Here is a 15,729-nt window from a genome sequence, read left to right as displayed (position 1 = left end):
TCAAGGGTTTGAAGTTGCTGTGAGCTATGACACCCTAGCACTACCCAGGGCAACAGAGTAGGACTCTGTCTCAAAGGGGAAAAAAAGGGGACTTTTGCTGATATTTTTTGAGATCTGTTCTGTAGGCCAGTTTGATATTTACTTATTTTGCTGATATTTTTTGAGATCTGTTCTGTAGGCCAGTTTGATATTTACTTTTACTAGCACTTCCTGAGCACAGCTTCTGTGCTCACCATAATTGCTTGGAAGCCCTCATTAGCTTCTGAATGTGGAGATTTTTTTTTCTCTTTGTTTCCCTGACATGGAATTTGTGGATTTTTTCTCTGTTTTGCATTGTTGATTTTGTACTATGTATAATTAGAAGGAAAGGAATTTCTGCCTCACACTACCATGCTTATACTAGAAGTTTTCTTTCTGTCCCAAAGCAGCTTTGTCGCCTTTGTGAATACTTATCTGGACAATATAACCCAATATCACCTTCCTATATAGTAATTTTCTTCCCTTTTCTAGTCAATTACAATATTGCTCTTATCTATACTATTGTCCTACTCTAATAAAATGCACAAAGTTCAGGTCAATACACAATCCAGACTATCATAGTCACTTTCCCAGCTGGCTAACCAGACCCAAGATTTAACTGTAGTTTCCTTCAATCAAATGCCATAACTTTCATGTAGTTTTAGAAGAAGCTATAAGCTTTAGTGGGTTTTAATTCAGGAGAAAACAGAATAAACAAGCGTCAAGTACCTGAGTATACTATCTGAATCAGCATTAGGGTCAAGAATTGCACTCCAACATTCCCATATAAAACAGGATCAGAGACCACTAACATATGTTTGAGATCTTTTTAAAAGTGTAAAGAAGGGTGGCACCTGTAGCTCAAGGAGTAGGGTGCCGGTCCCATATGCCAGAGGTGGTGGGTTCAAACCTAGCCCTGGCCAAAAACCACACACACACAAAAAATAAATAAAATAAAAGTGTAAAGAAGATATGAATAAATCACCATAATCTTGAGATAGATCATATTGATCTTTCATATAGGATGAAATTTATAAATTTTATAACAGATTTAGCAATAGTTGAAGAGAATTATGAAATTATATAATTTCAAGTGATCTATTAGGCTTATTATTTTAGTAATCCTAGAAAATAAATAATCAAAAATATGATGAAAAAATTGTTAAAATCCCAGTCTTTTTACTTAGTATTACTCGTTGGACTATTTGGACTTTCAATGTATAGGTTGTAGGAGCCATTTCAGGTGGGTATAAAACTAGGTTTAATAATTACATTCATGTACTCTTTGTGATGTATTGATTCATTTGTTACTTAATATATCTTTATAGAGAGTAAGAGGTAGAAAAAAATGTTACAATTTTGATAGAGAAAAGAAGCATTGTTGTCATTGTCAGAGAAATTTAGAAATATGACCAATAAAGAATAGATATTTTTTATGTCCAATATGGTTTCTTATGGTAAAAATAAATTTGAAGTCTATGATTTGGAGCTCTATAAAGATAAAAAATTACTTTTTGACTTTTCAGATGTTGTCTCACGATGTGGTTACACTACAGACTATTTGTTTCTTGGAAATTTTATTTATACGGTAAGATCATCTATATGCATTAAATCACTTATTCTAGTTTTTAGTACAAAAAATAAGGAATTATAGGACAGCATCCATGGGTTTTTAGTCTTTCTCACACTTCAAAACCTTTCCCAAGAAGAAGATAGTATAATGATTGTGCATATGTATGTATATATTTCTAGAAATGTGAAATGTAAAAATTATAGAAACATACAAATATATATTACCCACTTCCCCTATTTTTTGTTTCAAGTAGGGGAATGTTTTTCACTACAAAGTGATAGTTGTAAATAAGTTTATAAATATCTATCTCATCCTTTCAGGGCTGCTTGTGTCACCAATATTTATTTAACCAATCTCCAGTTAGAAGACATTAAAGTTGTTTTGGGATCCTTGCCATTATGAACAGTGCTACAAAGATATTCTTTCTATGCATGAATAGATTTATCTGTAGTATAAATTTCTGTAAGTGTAATTTGCTGGATCAGTGGGCACTGTGAATTTTGAAAGACATTGTCAAATATTTCTCCAAAGAGGTGGCACAAATTTACTGATTATAAGGTCAGTTTCCCCAAGCATCTATGGGCAGTGATCTTAACACACTTTTTGATTCAATAGGTGAAATTATATCCTAATACAGTGTTGCTTTCAGGTTGAGCATATTTGCATAAAATTAAAAATCATTTCCATTTCATTTTCTGTGAATGACTTGATTTTCCTCACCAATTTTTCTATTGAGTTGTGTTTTTCTTTTTGATTAATAGTAATTATTTGTATATTAAGGATATTCTTTTTTCTCATATTTATTATAAAATATTTTTCCAGATCCACATGTTCACTTTTCATGACATTTTTGCCTTTCCAATACACATTATGCATATTCATTTTTTCTTTTTAATTATTATGGATACATATTAATAGTTGCATGTCTTCAGAGGGTACAAGTGGTGTTTTGATACAAGCATGCAATGGGAATTAATCAAATAGGATTATTGGGAATTCTTTGTGCTAGGAATATTCCAATTCCACTCTTTTAGTTATTTTAAAGTGTATCCTAAATTATTGTTAATTATAATAATTTCGTCATGTTATCTAATATTGTTCATTGTATCTAACTACATTTCTGTACCCAGAAACCATCTCCACTTGATGTTCTCCCTCTCTGCTACCCTTCTCAGCCTCTAGTAACCCTCATTCTGCTGACTGTCTCTGTGAGATTAAATTTTTTTTTTTTAATATTTAGCTCCTGCATCCGAGTGAGAACATGTGAGATTTGTCTTTCTGTGCTTGGCTTATTTCACTTGACATAATATTCTCGAGTTCCTTCTATGTTGTTTCAAATGGCAGGATAATATTTCTTTTTGTGGTTATGTAATACGTTGTTGTCTGTTGGTATCACACTTTCTTTTATTGCTTCATCCATTCATAAACACTTAGGTTGATTCCACATCTTGGCTATGGTGAAGAATGGTACAAAAAACATGGGAATGAAAATATCTTTTCAATGAACTGACTTCCTCTCACTGACAGTGAGATTGCTGGATCATAGAATAGTTCTATTTTCAGTTTTTTGAAGAACCTCCATACTGTTCTCCATAGTGGTTCCATAAATTTACATTCCCACCAAGAGTGTACAAGAGTTGCCCTTTCTCCATATACTTGCCAGCATCCTTTATTTCCTATCTTTTTGATAAAAGCCATTTTAACTAGAGTCAGATGATTTCTCACTGTAGTTTTCATTTACATTTTTCTGATAACTGATGAAGTTGAGAATTTTTCCTATACTGTAGGCAATTTGTATGTCATCTTTTAAGAAATGTCTTTTCAGATGCCTTGCCCATCTTTAATTGAATCATTTGATTTTTTTCCTGTTGAGTTATTGGAACTCCTCTGTATTCTACCTCAGATGGTTATTTGCCACTATTTTCTCCCATTAAGTGGGTTTTCTCTTCCCTTTTTGATTGTTCCCTTTGCGGTGCAGAAACTTTTTAGCTTGATATGATCCAATTTTGCTTTGGTTGCCTGTGCTTTGGGGAAATTACTAAAGAAGTCTTTTCCCAGACCAATATTCTAAAGCATTTTCCTAAATGTTTTCTTTTAGTAATTCCATAATTTCAGGTCTCACATTTACGCTTTTAATCTATTTTGATTTGATTTATGTATTTAGCAAGAGATGAGGGCTTGGTTTCAGTCTTCTGCATATGGGTACCAGTTGTCCCACACAATTTATTGAAGAATCTGTCCTTTCTCCATTGTTTATTCTTGGCACCTTTGTCAAAGGTAAGTATACTACAGATCTGTGGATTCATTTCTGGATTCTCTATTCTATCCCATTGGTCTATGTTTCTGTACTTACGCCAGTACCATGCTATTTTGGTTACTACAGCTCTATAGGATAATTTGAAGTTAGGTAATGTGATTGCTCCAGGTTTATTCTTTTTGCTCAGGATGGCTTTGGCTGTTGTGGATCTTTTGTAGTTCCATATAATTTCTGGATTATTTTTTCTATTTGTGTGAAGAATATCTTTGGTATTTTGATGAAGATTTCATTGAATCTGTACATTTCTTTGGATAATATGAACATTTTAACAATATTGATTCTTTGAATACATGAGCATGGAATATCTTTCCGTTTTTTGTATATGTGTCCTCTTCAATTTGTTTCATCAATATTTCATCAATGATTTTGGTTTTTATTACAGATATCTTTTATTTCTTTGGTTAAGTTTATTCTGAGGTATTTTATTTTATTTGTAGCTATTGTAAATGGAATTACTTTCTTGGTTTCTTTCTCAGATTCTTTACTGTTGATATATAGAATGGCTATTGGTTTTTGTGTGTTGATTTTGTATCCCGCATTTTATTGAATTTATCAGCTCTACTGAGTCTTTAGGTTTCTCTAGATATAAGGTCATATTGTCTACCAACAAGGATAATTTAACTTTTTCTTTTCCAATTCAGATGCCCTTTGTTTCTCTGTCTTGTCCAGTTGCTCAAGCTGGAACTTCCAGTACTATGTTGAATAACAGTAGTGAAAGTAGGCATCCTTGTCTTGTTCCAGATCATAGAGGAAAGGCTTTCTGTTTTTTCCCATTCAATATGACAATTGCTCTGGGCCTGTCACATATGGCATCTGTCGTGCTAGATACCTAGTTTTTGGAGAGTTTTTATCATGAAGGGATGTTGAATTTTATTGTATGCTTTTTTAGCATCAATTGAAATGATCATATAGTTTTCATCTTTCATGCTGTTGATATGATGTATTGCATTGATTGATTTGTGTGTGTTGAACTATCCTTGTATCCTAGTGGGTGAATCCCACTTGGTCATGATAAATAATCTTTCTAGCCTATTGATGAATTTAATTTACTATTTTGCGGGACACCTACTATTTTGTTGAGTATTTTTGTATCTATATTCATCAGAGATCATGTACTATGGTTTTCTTTTTTTGCTGTGTTTTCGTCTGCTTTTTATCGGGCTGATACAGGACTTATAAAATGAGTTTGGAGCTATCCCCTCCTCCTCAATTTTTACAGATAGTTATTGATATTAGTTATTTGAGTGCTTGGTAGAAGGAGAAGCCATTAGATCCTAGCCTTTTCTTTGATGGGAGGTTTTTTATTATTGCTTCTATCTCATCACTTATTAATGGTAAATTTGGGTTTTGGATTTCTTCCTACTTCAACCTTGGAAGGCTATATGTGTCTAGGGACTTGTCCATTTCTTCTAGGTTTTCCAATTTATTAACATATAGTTACTTATAGTAGTCTCTAATGAGCTTTTGCATTTCTGCAGTATCAATTGTAATGTCTCCTTTTTTAACTCTGATTTTAGTTATTTCAATTGTCTCTTTTCTTCTTAGCCTGGCTAAAGGTGTGTCAATTTTGTTTATCTTGTAAAAAAACAACTTTTGTTTCATTGATCTTTTGTATTTTTTTGCTTCAATTTTATTTATGATTTGATCTTTATTATTTCTCTTCTACTATTTTGGGGTTTGATTTGTTCTTGTGTTTCTATTCATTGATGTGCATCATTAGGTTATTTTTTTTTGAAGCTTTTCTACTTCGTTGATGTAGACATTTAACTTTCCTGTTATTATTGCTTTGCTATATCTCATATATTTTGATTTGCTGTGTTCTTATTTTCATTTGTCTGAAGAAATTTTTTAATTTCACTCTTAATATTTATTATCCACTGGTCTTTCAGAAGTATATTGTTTAATCTCTTTATGTTTATATATTTTTCATTGTTTCTCTTGTTATTGATTTCTGTTTTATTCCATTGTGGTCAGAAAAAAACTGCCTGTTATAATTTTAATTTTTAAAAATGTTTTAAGTTTTGTTTGTGGCCTAAAATGGGTTTATAGTTGAGAATGATCTATGAGCTGAGGAGGAGAACCTGTATTCTGCAGCTATCGGATGAAATGTTCTATAAATATCTATCAAGTCCATTTGGGGTCCATAGTGCAGGTTAAGCTTGAAGTTTCTTTATTTCTGTCTGATGATCTGTCCAATGCTGAAAATGGAGTGTTGAAGTCTCCAGAAACTATTGTGTTGGGGTCTCTCTCTCTTTATCTTTGATAATATTTGCCTCATGTATCTGGGTGCTCCAAAGTTAGGTACATATATACATGTATTTAGAATTGTTAGATCTTTTTGCTGAATTGACCTCCTTAGCAGTATTTAATCACCCTTTTGTCTTGAAATAATTTTATCTGATAAAAGTGTAACTTTTCCTGCTCTTTTTTGGTTACCTTTTTCCATTACTTTATTTTCAATCACTCTATTTCTTTATAGATGAAGCATGCTTCTTGCAGAAAACCTATGGTTGACTCTTGTTTTTTAATTAATTCCACCACTTTCTGACCTTTGGTTGGAAATTTGAGTCCATTCACATTTGACATTATTATTGAGAAAGTAAGGACTTATCACTGCTGTGTTATTATTTAATTTCTGGTTGTTTTTTTTTACTTTCTGAGTACTGTTTTGTCTTCCTTTTAAAAGTGATTTTCTCTGGTAGTGTGTTTTAATTTCTTGATTTTTATTTTTTGTGTATCTGTTCCATGTTTTTTTATTTGAGGTTACTATAAGGCTTGCAAAAAACATTTTATAACTGATTATTTTAAACATATGACAACTCTGCTTACAAACAAGTAAAGAGAGATCTAATAGAAATTCTTCCCTTTAATTTCACACCCCCTTTCTAACTTTTTGTTATTTCCATTCATATCATTTTATACCATCTAACTTCCAAAAAGTTATTGTCATTATTATATATATATATTTTTTTTATTAAATCATAGCTGTGTACATTTGTATGATCATGGGGCACCATACACTTGGTTCATATTCTTCTTAGTAAAGTGTCTCAAGAATGGAAAAAAAAGTACCCAATGTACTCACCCTTATTATCATTATTATATTTTTGATAGGTTCGTTTAGTCTTCTTACTCAAGATATAAGTGGTTTATGCACTGCAACAGTGGAATATTCTTACAACAGTAGAAAATTCTACATTTGTGGACATGCTGTTACCAGCTGGCTGTGTCCCTCCAGATGATTTCTTATTATTCATTAACATCCTTTTTTCTTTAGATCGAAGAACTTCTTTTAGCATTTCTTGTAGGAAAAATCTAGTGTTGATGAAATCCCTCAGCTTTTGTTTGTCTCAGAAAATCTTTATTTCTCCTTCATGTTTGAAGGATGTTTTTTCAGGCTATAATATTCTAGGATTAAGGTTTTTACCTTCAGCACTTTGAATATGTCATGCCACTATCTCCCAGCTCATGAGGTTTCCACTAAGAAGTCTATTGCCAGAAATATCAGAGCTCCTTAATATGTTATTATTTTCTTTTTTTTCCTGCTTTCCTTTAGGACTTTTCCTTTGTCTGTGACCTTTGGGAACTTTATTATTACTTAATACCTTGAGGTATTTTGGTTTGGGTTAAATCTGCTTAATGGTCTATGACCTTTACCTAAATATTGATATATTTCTCTAGGTTTGGAAAGTTCTCTGTTATTATTTCTTTGAATAAATTTTCTACCCCAATCTCTTTTTCTACTTCCTCTTTAAGGCCAAAAACTCTTAGATTAATTTTTTTGCAGCTATCTTCTATATCTTATAGGCATGCTTCATTTTTTTTTCTTTTTTTCTCTTCTGACTATGCATTTTCAATAACTTATCTTCAAGTTCACTAATTCTTGCTTCTTCTTGGTCATTTAGGCTGGTGAGAGACTTTGATGCATTTCTCAGTTTGTCAATTGAATTCTTACACTCCAAAATTTATGCTTGATTTTTTTTATTATTTCTATCTCTTTGTGAAATTTCTCTGACAGGCTTCTGAATTCCTTCTCTGTATTGTTTTGAAGTTCATAGAGCTTCTACAGGACAGGTATTTTGACTTATTTTTCTAAAAGATCACATATCTCCATAGCTCCAAGATTTGTCACTAGTACCTCATTTAGTTCATTTGGTGAATTTGTGTTTTGGTGGGTGTTCTTGATGCTCTAGACATTGATGTCTCAGCAATGAAGAGCTAGGTATTTATTTTCATCCCTACAGTCTGGGCTTGTTTGTAAAGGCTCTCCAGATATTTAGATGGAATTGGGTGTTGTGGTCAAATTCTTTGGTCGCTGCAGCTATTAGCACTGGGGGTTCCCCAAGTCCAGTAATGCTGTGACTCTTGCAGACCTCTGGTAGTACCATCTTGGTGGACTTTGGTAAGATAAGGGAGAACTTCCTGAGTTCAGGGAGAGAGACAGGCAAAAGTCTCTTGCTCTCTCTCCTCACTCACTGTGCTGGGCTATTGGGGATGGGGAAGGAATGACAGGGGCACTCCTCATGGCCACCAGTGCCAGGTCACATGTGAAGCCAGCCCAGTCTCACCCAAAGCCTGTGGTGACTGTTTCCTGCCTGCCTCTGATGTTTATTCAGAATCCAAGGGCTCTTTAGTCAGCAGGTGATGAATCTTGCTATGACGGAATCCTTCCCTTCAGGGCAGCATATTTCCTTGTGGCCCAGGGTACACCCAGAAATGCCTGCTAGGACTCAGGAGTTACAAGGATGTGTTTGGTACTTTATTTTACTGTGGCTCAGCTGATTACCAAGTTGGAAAACAGAATTCTCTGACTTTTTCCCTTCCCTTTCCCCAAGTGGAAGAAGACTCCCTGAATTGTGCTGCTTGTAGTTGGGGGGAGGTCACATAGGCACTGCCTTGGCTGTAGCTGCTGATGTCACACCAGGTCACACATATACCATGTCCACAGGCTCTGAGAAAGCACAACAGCAGATCTTGTCCAAGGACTTCAGCTATAGTGGTCCAACTGCCTAATGAATTTAGTCTAAGCCCCAGGATGCATTTTGTCTGCTGGTGGTGGAGCTAGTAGGGACTTAGATTTCAGGGCAGAAGATTTCCCTCTGACCAGGTTGGTCCAAACACTCACTTTGTGAGCACCAGCAGAATTCTGCCCTCTGCTGTGTTCCCCTGTGCCACGGAAGCCCTGGATTTCAGGCAAAGTCCCATAATCACTTCATGCTTCCTCCCCTCAGCACACAGATTCTCTCTCCACTGGGTGTGCTGTTATGACACTAATATGGGGTGGGGAAGTTGTGGTGTAGGCAACACAAGACTATCTTTTCCACCCTCTTCAGGGACTCTTTCCTTGATATAATGTTAAAACCAAGTAACATAATTGCTTGCTTGAGTTTTGGTTGTTCTGAAGATGCGTGCTTATGTGAATAGTTGTTCAATTTGTTATTCATGCAGAGAAATGATCACTGAAAGTTTTTCTTTCTTTCTTTTTTGTTTTTTGTTTTTTGCAGTTTTGGGCCCAGGCTGGTTTTGAACCCACCACCTTTGGTATGTGGGGCCGGCACCTTACTCCTTTGAGCCACAGGTGCCACCCAAGCACTGGACATTTCTTCAGCCATCTTGGCCTACCCTCTCTTCTGAATATTAATTTTATGCTGTTAAATTTAGCAACATTTTTCTTTATGGCTTCTAAGTTTTGTGCATGCAACTACTGTTTTTAGTTTCTTGTCAGAATTCTACAAATTATAAATTCATCTTAAGTTGTGTGTTATCCCTTTTTTGTGCAAGTAGAAACATATCCCTCTGCATCTTAGGGCTCTTTATTTTTCACTTTATGATATATCATAAGCCTTCTTCTCATGTTTTCCTCTATGTAATTAACAATTTATTGGTATATTGCCTGTTTTTACTTTAGTTGTCTTATGTTAATGGTTATGCTTTTAGCTCTTTATTATATATGTATAATCCTAAAAATCAAATGAGGTAGTATTTTCTTATTTATTTAGACATGTGTATAGAGAAAGTTTCCTTTTTTTGAACCTTCACATGCACACATATTCAGGTTTGATCCTTTTCTCAATCCCAGGAAAAAATTAAACAAACTAAGATATAATTTTGTATTTTCCCATTCATTTATCAATATTCATTGAGACCTATCATATGCAAAACACTAAATTCTGTGTTGAACACAGGATCATAAATCCAACTGAGTCATCGTAAACATTACATACTAGAGAGAGAAATCTTTCTAAGTAGAATCAAATCTTCTATGTTATTTATGAATAATGTAAACATAAGCGCTTATAGCATAAACATAATTGATTTTAGGCATGTGTTAACACATCTGTAAACATGGAGAACTTTATTATTTGTTTGTTTGTTTATTTATTTATTGATACAGTCTCACTCTGTGCCCTGGGTAGAGTACTGTGGCATCATAGCTCATAGCAACCTTAAACTCTTGGGCTCAAGTGATCTTTGTGCCTCGGCCTCCTGAGTAGCTGGGACTATAGGTGCCTGCCACAATGCCCACTATTTTTTTTCTACTTTTAGTTGAGATGGTGTCTTGCTTTGCTCAGTCTGGTCTCTAACTCATGAGGTCAGGCAATCTGCCTACGCCTCCCAGAGTGCTAGGATTAGAGATGTAAGCCACCATCCCCTGCCAATATGGAGAACTTTAAATATATATCTACATACAAGCAGATATACATACATTCCTACAAATTAGAGATACCTAGTTAAGATGCCAGAATACATTGATCTCATGAAATCTGAATCTCCCAAGCCTTGAAAGATAAAATCAGAAGAGCAAAACCCACATCAAAAAAAATAAGGCAAAAGAATTTATGACAGCCAAAGAAAGAAAGGGGACTAGATCAGGACTAAAAATCTTAAAAGGTAATGTCAGAGGAGAAATTCAAGGAGTGTAGGCAGTCTTGGCATGGTGTGATCACCAACCCACCTGTCCTGACATGCTGATCCCAATGTTAGTGAAATGGAGGAAAACACTAAGCCCAAAGATAGTCCCCATGAGAATGGAGCAAACCTCCAGTAAGGTGGAGTCATCCCTGGTGTTTTCAGGGAAATAGAAAGGCCAGAAGAAATAGGGCACAGTAAAAACTATATGTTGAGCAAGGGGGGTTCAAGGTAATAGATAAGATAAACTTAGACAGGCAGGAGTACCAAGATCTGAGCACCTTTAAGCTGAAGAGTTCTGGAATTGCTTAGATGAGATAGGAGACTTGTCAGCATGTTGATACTGGAGATAGAGAAATGGTCATAATCAAAGGCTACTTCAAGCATAGGATTTATAACATTCAGTACATCACTTTTCTTCCTACCTAAGAATCCATCTTGTGATAAAGTCATACTTAATAAAACACTGAAACACTGAAAGCTTTTTCTTTAAGTGTGGAAGTAAGATAAAGAGGCTTATGATTATTGCCTCTCCTCAGCATTGCATTGGAGTTTTTAATTCATGTGATAAGACAAGAAAATAAAACAAGAGGTATAGTTGTCCCTCTGTGTCCGTGGGGGATTGGATATTAAAATCCATGGAGGCTCAAGTCCCTGTAACTTGTGCATATCCTGTCATATACTCTAAATCATCTCTAGCTTACTTATGATAATTATTTATAATTTACTAAGGTAATTTTAATGCTATTTAAAAAGTTATTACAGATAATCCCTGAGTTACAAATATCTGGCTAGCATATGATTCATGCTTCCTAATGGAGGCTATTACAGGTAATAGATAAATGTACCTATTTTAGCTTACATATAGATTAAACCTAAGAACAAACCTACAAAACCTATTCATAACCCAGGGACTGCTTGTTTTGTTAAGAGAATAATGACAAGAAAAAAGTCTATACACGTTCAGTACTGATGCAACTATCCTTTTTCTTTTTTTCCAAATATTATTGAAACATGGCAAGTTGAATTTATAGATGTGGACCCACAAATAAAGAAGGCTGATTTTATTTATTCTCTCTGAAAAGAAAAAAAATCACTTTTAAATCCTAGATGACATGAGTGTATACATAGACAATTTTAAAAATTCTATTTTTAAAATATTATGTTAACAAAGAAAATTTTTAGTTTGCTTCTACTGTTATTTTAAAAATAAATAGATTTAGAAAATATGAAAAGATCATTTTATAATCATATCAGACATATTAAAACACTTGAATCAATCTAACCAGTAATGTATTAAAGTCTTTCTCAAAGACTTTTTGAGAAAAATTATAATACTTTATTGAAGATATGAAGAATCTCTAAATAGAGAAATATAACATGCTCATTGAGAGGAAGAGTAAATACTGTAAGGAAGTCAACTCTCCTCAAATTTATTTATAGATTTATTGTAACCCCCAAGCAAAAGCATAAGAGGCTTGTTAAGCTATTTCTAAAATATATACAGAAATACAAAAGGCCAAGAATACTGAAGACACTCTTTGATTTATAGTGGTTTCAATTTATCCTGCTCAACTGAATTTTTTATAAATAACCTCTGGATTTCTAGGCAGAATCAAATCTTCTATGGAATCTACAAAGAATGAAAATATAAGAGCTTATGGCTCATGCTTGTAGTCTAGTATTCTGGGAGGATGATGCAGGTGGATTGCGTGAGTTCATGACTGATATCAGCCTGAGCAAGAGCAAAACCCTGTCTCTACAAAAAATAGAAAAAGTAGCCCAGCTTTGTGGTGGGCACATGTAGTCCCAGCTAATGGGGAGGCTAAGGCAGGAGGATCACTTGAGCCCAGGAGTTTGAGATTTCACCTATGCTGACACCATAGCACTCTACTCAGGGCTACAGAGTGAGAAAGAAAAAAAAAGTGTTTGTGGTATAAGCACTCATTTTAGTTATATGTTAAGGAGTTTCTAAACATGGAGCATTTATTGACAAAGACTGTATTTTCCTCAGAACTAAAACCTAGCACAACACTTAGCAACTTAGTGACATCAGAGTCCATCAGACATGGAGTAGAACTGGAGCAGAGAGTCAGGAAAGGAGTGGGGAGATATGGATTGTAATAGAAATTTTAACACATTTTTCCAATTTCCTTCCATTTCTCATCTCTCCTTGCATAGTATGTAGTTGTTACCGTGTGTCTGAAAGCTGGGTTGGAGACACTGTCTTGGAATAAAGTGAGTATTCTTTAGGATTTGTCCTCAATCCTGTATAGTTGTTCATATGCTGATTTACCTTTAAGCTTTAGAAAACTAATAAGCATTTTTTCTCATTTCCATATTTTACTCTCTTTTGTTTTGCATATTTGAATGATAATTTAAAGTATCTGGTGACTTTAGGATATTTCTTTTTCTGCCTTACATTTGAAATAGATCCATTTTAACATGGTATTAATTGATATCTTTCCTTTGCTATTGTTATCTGAATACAGAATTATAACAGAAAATTAAAATGCAGGAAAAGGAGGAAGTACATATAGTCAATGACTTTTAATGTTAATGATACAGACATTTTACTGGTTATTCTTTCAGTCTCTGTTCTATACATGCTTTTTCTTTTTTCATAAAAATAGAACCATAAAGGACCTAGTATTTTCTAACTTAATGTCTTTCACTTAATTGATCCTTAATCTTTTTCCAATATCTTTAATTTTTATACCTTAATAAATGACTATCATATTTCATCACACAATGCTTATTATTCACATTTACTTTTAGACTTAATGTTTTAACTTTTGTTTTTATAAATAACATACAACCAATATTGTTATGAACATCTGCGTAATGTGTATTTATAGACATGAATAATACTTTCCTTAGATTGTTATAAGAATGGAACTTCTGGTTAGTTACAAGAGTTTTATATTTTATGAAGTTAATAATTTAAGGGAATATGTATATATGCATACATTCACAGCTGGGGATGAGTTGTTTTCCAGCTTATACTCAAAAAGCTTATGAGAAAAAATAAATTTGTATTAGCTTGTCACCTTTGAAGAATTTTAGTATATCACATATTATTTTCTCTGATGCTTAGAGTTCTGACTCCTGCCATCTGCCCAACATCAACTTAGTCGGGACTGTGGACTTTAACAAAAAGATTTTATTAGTAATTCGTAAGGCACACTAATTTTAAGTGTATGAATGTGACATAAAAATAGAAACAAGTATTTTCTATAATTTAAAAGAAAGAAAACTATTTTTCCCTTTTATTATTGTTATATTATCATTTTTCAGTAAGAATGATTTTTAGATCCATAATCATTTATCATAACTCTTATTTACTTATATGTTTGTTTGTTTATTTCAAGTTCAAAGCCAACTTAGCCAAAAAGCAGAGGTATCCTTCCTGGCTCAGGATGTACCAGGCTTCTTCCCTCCAGCCCCCAGTGTGTTAAGAAGGATCCCAGGAGAAGGAAAGAAGCCACTGGTTTTCACTTTTGCTTTTCTATTACTCTGCCCAGAGGGTATGATGGAGAAGGCATTCCTATGCTTTTCCATTAGGGAAGAGGAGGATGTAGACAATCACTGCTTAAGTGCCAGGTATAAGCCCAGGCAGAAAGATACCAAAATACCTCTCAGAGCAGCACAGGAGCTGGCCACTACCCCAAAGGGTATAGTCCTGACAGAACCAGCCTGGAAAGACTCTTTGAACCATACAGAAATGCCTAACATTGCAGCCATTGCATTGATGTCAACCATAAGGGAACAGTTACATGAAAATACATTGAAGCTTTGAAAGTTTAAGGTTCCCAGTTTTGAGCTGATTCCTTTCTTCAGTATCTCCTGCATGATCCCAGGAGACCTTCCACATTCCCTTGGCTCCCCAAACCCCAGACAGAGGAATCATTTGACTAACAAGTTACTTTTAAGGAGCTTGGAGGATTGCCATAGACACATATCAAAAAAATACCTTAAGAATGCAGTCCCTAACCTTTAGTGTATGAGTTTGTCCTCGGCGTATAAGAAACTGGGCCACACAGCAGGAATGAGCCAAGCTTCATCTGTATTTACAGTTGCTTCCCAGCACTAGTCACTGGCTGAGCTCCACCTCCATCAAAGGCAGCATTCGATTATGGTAGGAGCAGAAACCCTACTGGGAGGTGCATGTGTGAGGGATCTAGGTTGCATACTCCTAATGGAATCTAATGCCTCCCCCTCACCTCACCCCACTTCTCCCATCTGTAGAAAAATTGTCTTACACAAAACTGGTCTCTGGTGCCAAAGAGATTGGGTACTACTGCCTTGAGAAATAGTAATTTGGGGGTGGAGGCAAGATGGCTGACTGGAGCCAGCTTTCCTCAGAGGCCCCCATCCAGAAGGAGAGTTAAAGGACAGAAGTTTAGCAAGTAAGCTGATGGTTTGGAGCTGAGCCAAGAGAGAAGGTTGAAGAATGTACATCAACCCTGCTGAGGCGAGCTGCAACCCCGAAGAAATAAATACTAGGTACAAAATCCATTACCAAGCAGATGAGAGTCTCCTCTCCCATGAGAATGGCTCATAGTATACTTTCTACAAACAAGCGAGCAGAATTCAGATCTCCAAATATTTTATCCCACAGGAGAGACCCTCTGAAAACCAGAACTCCTTCCCCAGAGAATACCCACTAGTGTGTCATGGCACTCTCTTTCCAGGCATAAACTGTATATATTCTCTACCTGCAATTCTGCACTCCCAGCAGACCCCTCCACTCTCACCCCAAGGTCTGAAAGCCTGTCCCGCATAGAGTCCAGATTCTTGGGCATTTTCTTAAGAGGTATGGACAAGGCATGGGCTGTTGCAGGTCTTTGCTGATTCTGCAGCACATGTGTGAGGAGAGGACTGTGGACTGAGGGAGCCATATAGCAAAGGG

At 35.0% G+C, this 15,729-nt stretch overlaps 1 protein-coding gene across 1 annotated transcript in view; it reads left to right on the top strand.

Annotated features, from left to right (window-relative positions):
* Positions 1 to 15,729, top strand: part of LOC128566496 (phospholipid-transporting ATPase IB-like) — a 372,171-nt gene that overhangs the window by 320,078 nt on the left and 36,364 nt on the right. Inside the window, exons 29-30 of the mRNA XM_053563334.1 lie at positions 1,545 to 1,606; positions 12,999 to 13,055. Coding sequence (XP_053419309.1) covers positions 1,545 to 1,606; positions 12,999 to 13,055 — 119 coding nt within the window. The remainder of the gene's footprint in view (positions 1 to 1,544; positions 1,607 to 12,998; positions 13,056 to 15,729) is intronic.

Source organism: Nycticebus coucang, chromosome 15 (assembly GCF_027406575.1).
Source record: "Nycticebus coucang isolate mNycCou1 chromosome 15, mNycCou1.pri, whole genome shotgun sequence".
NCBI classification, from domain to species: Eukaryota; Metazoa; Chordata; class Mammalia; order Primates; family Lorisidae; genus Nycticebus; species Nycticebus coucang.
This window is presented reverse-complemented; position numbering and strand designations above follow the sequence as displayed.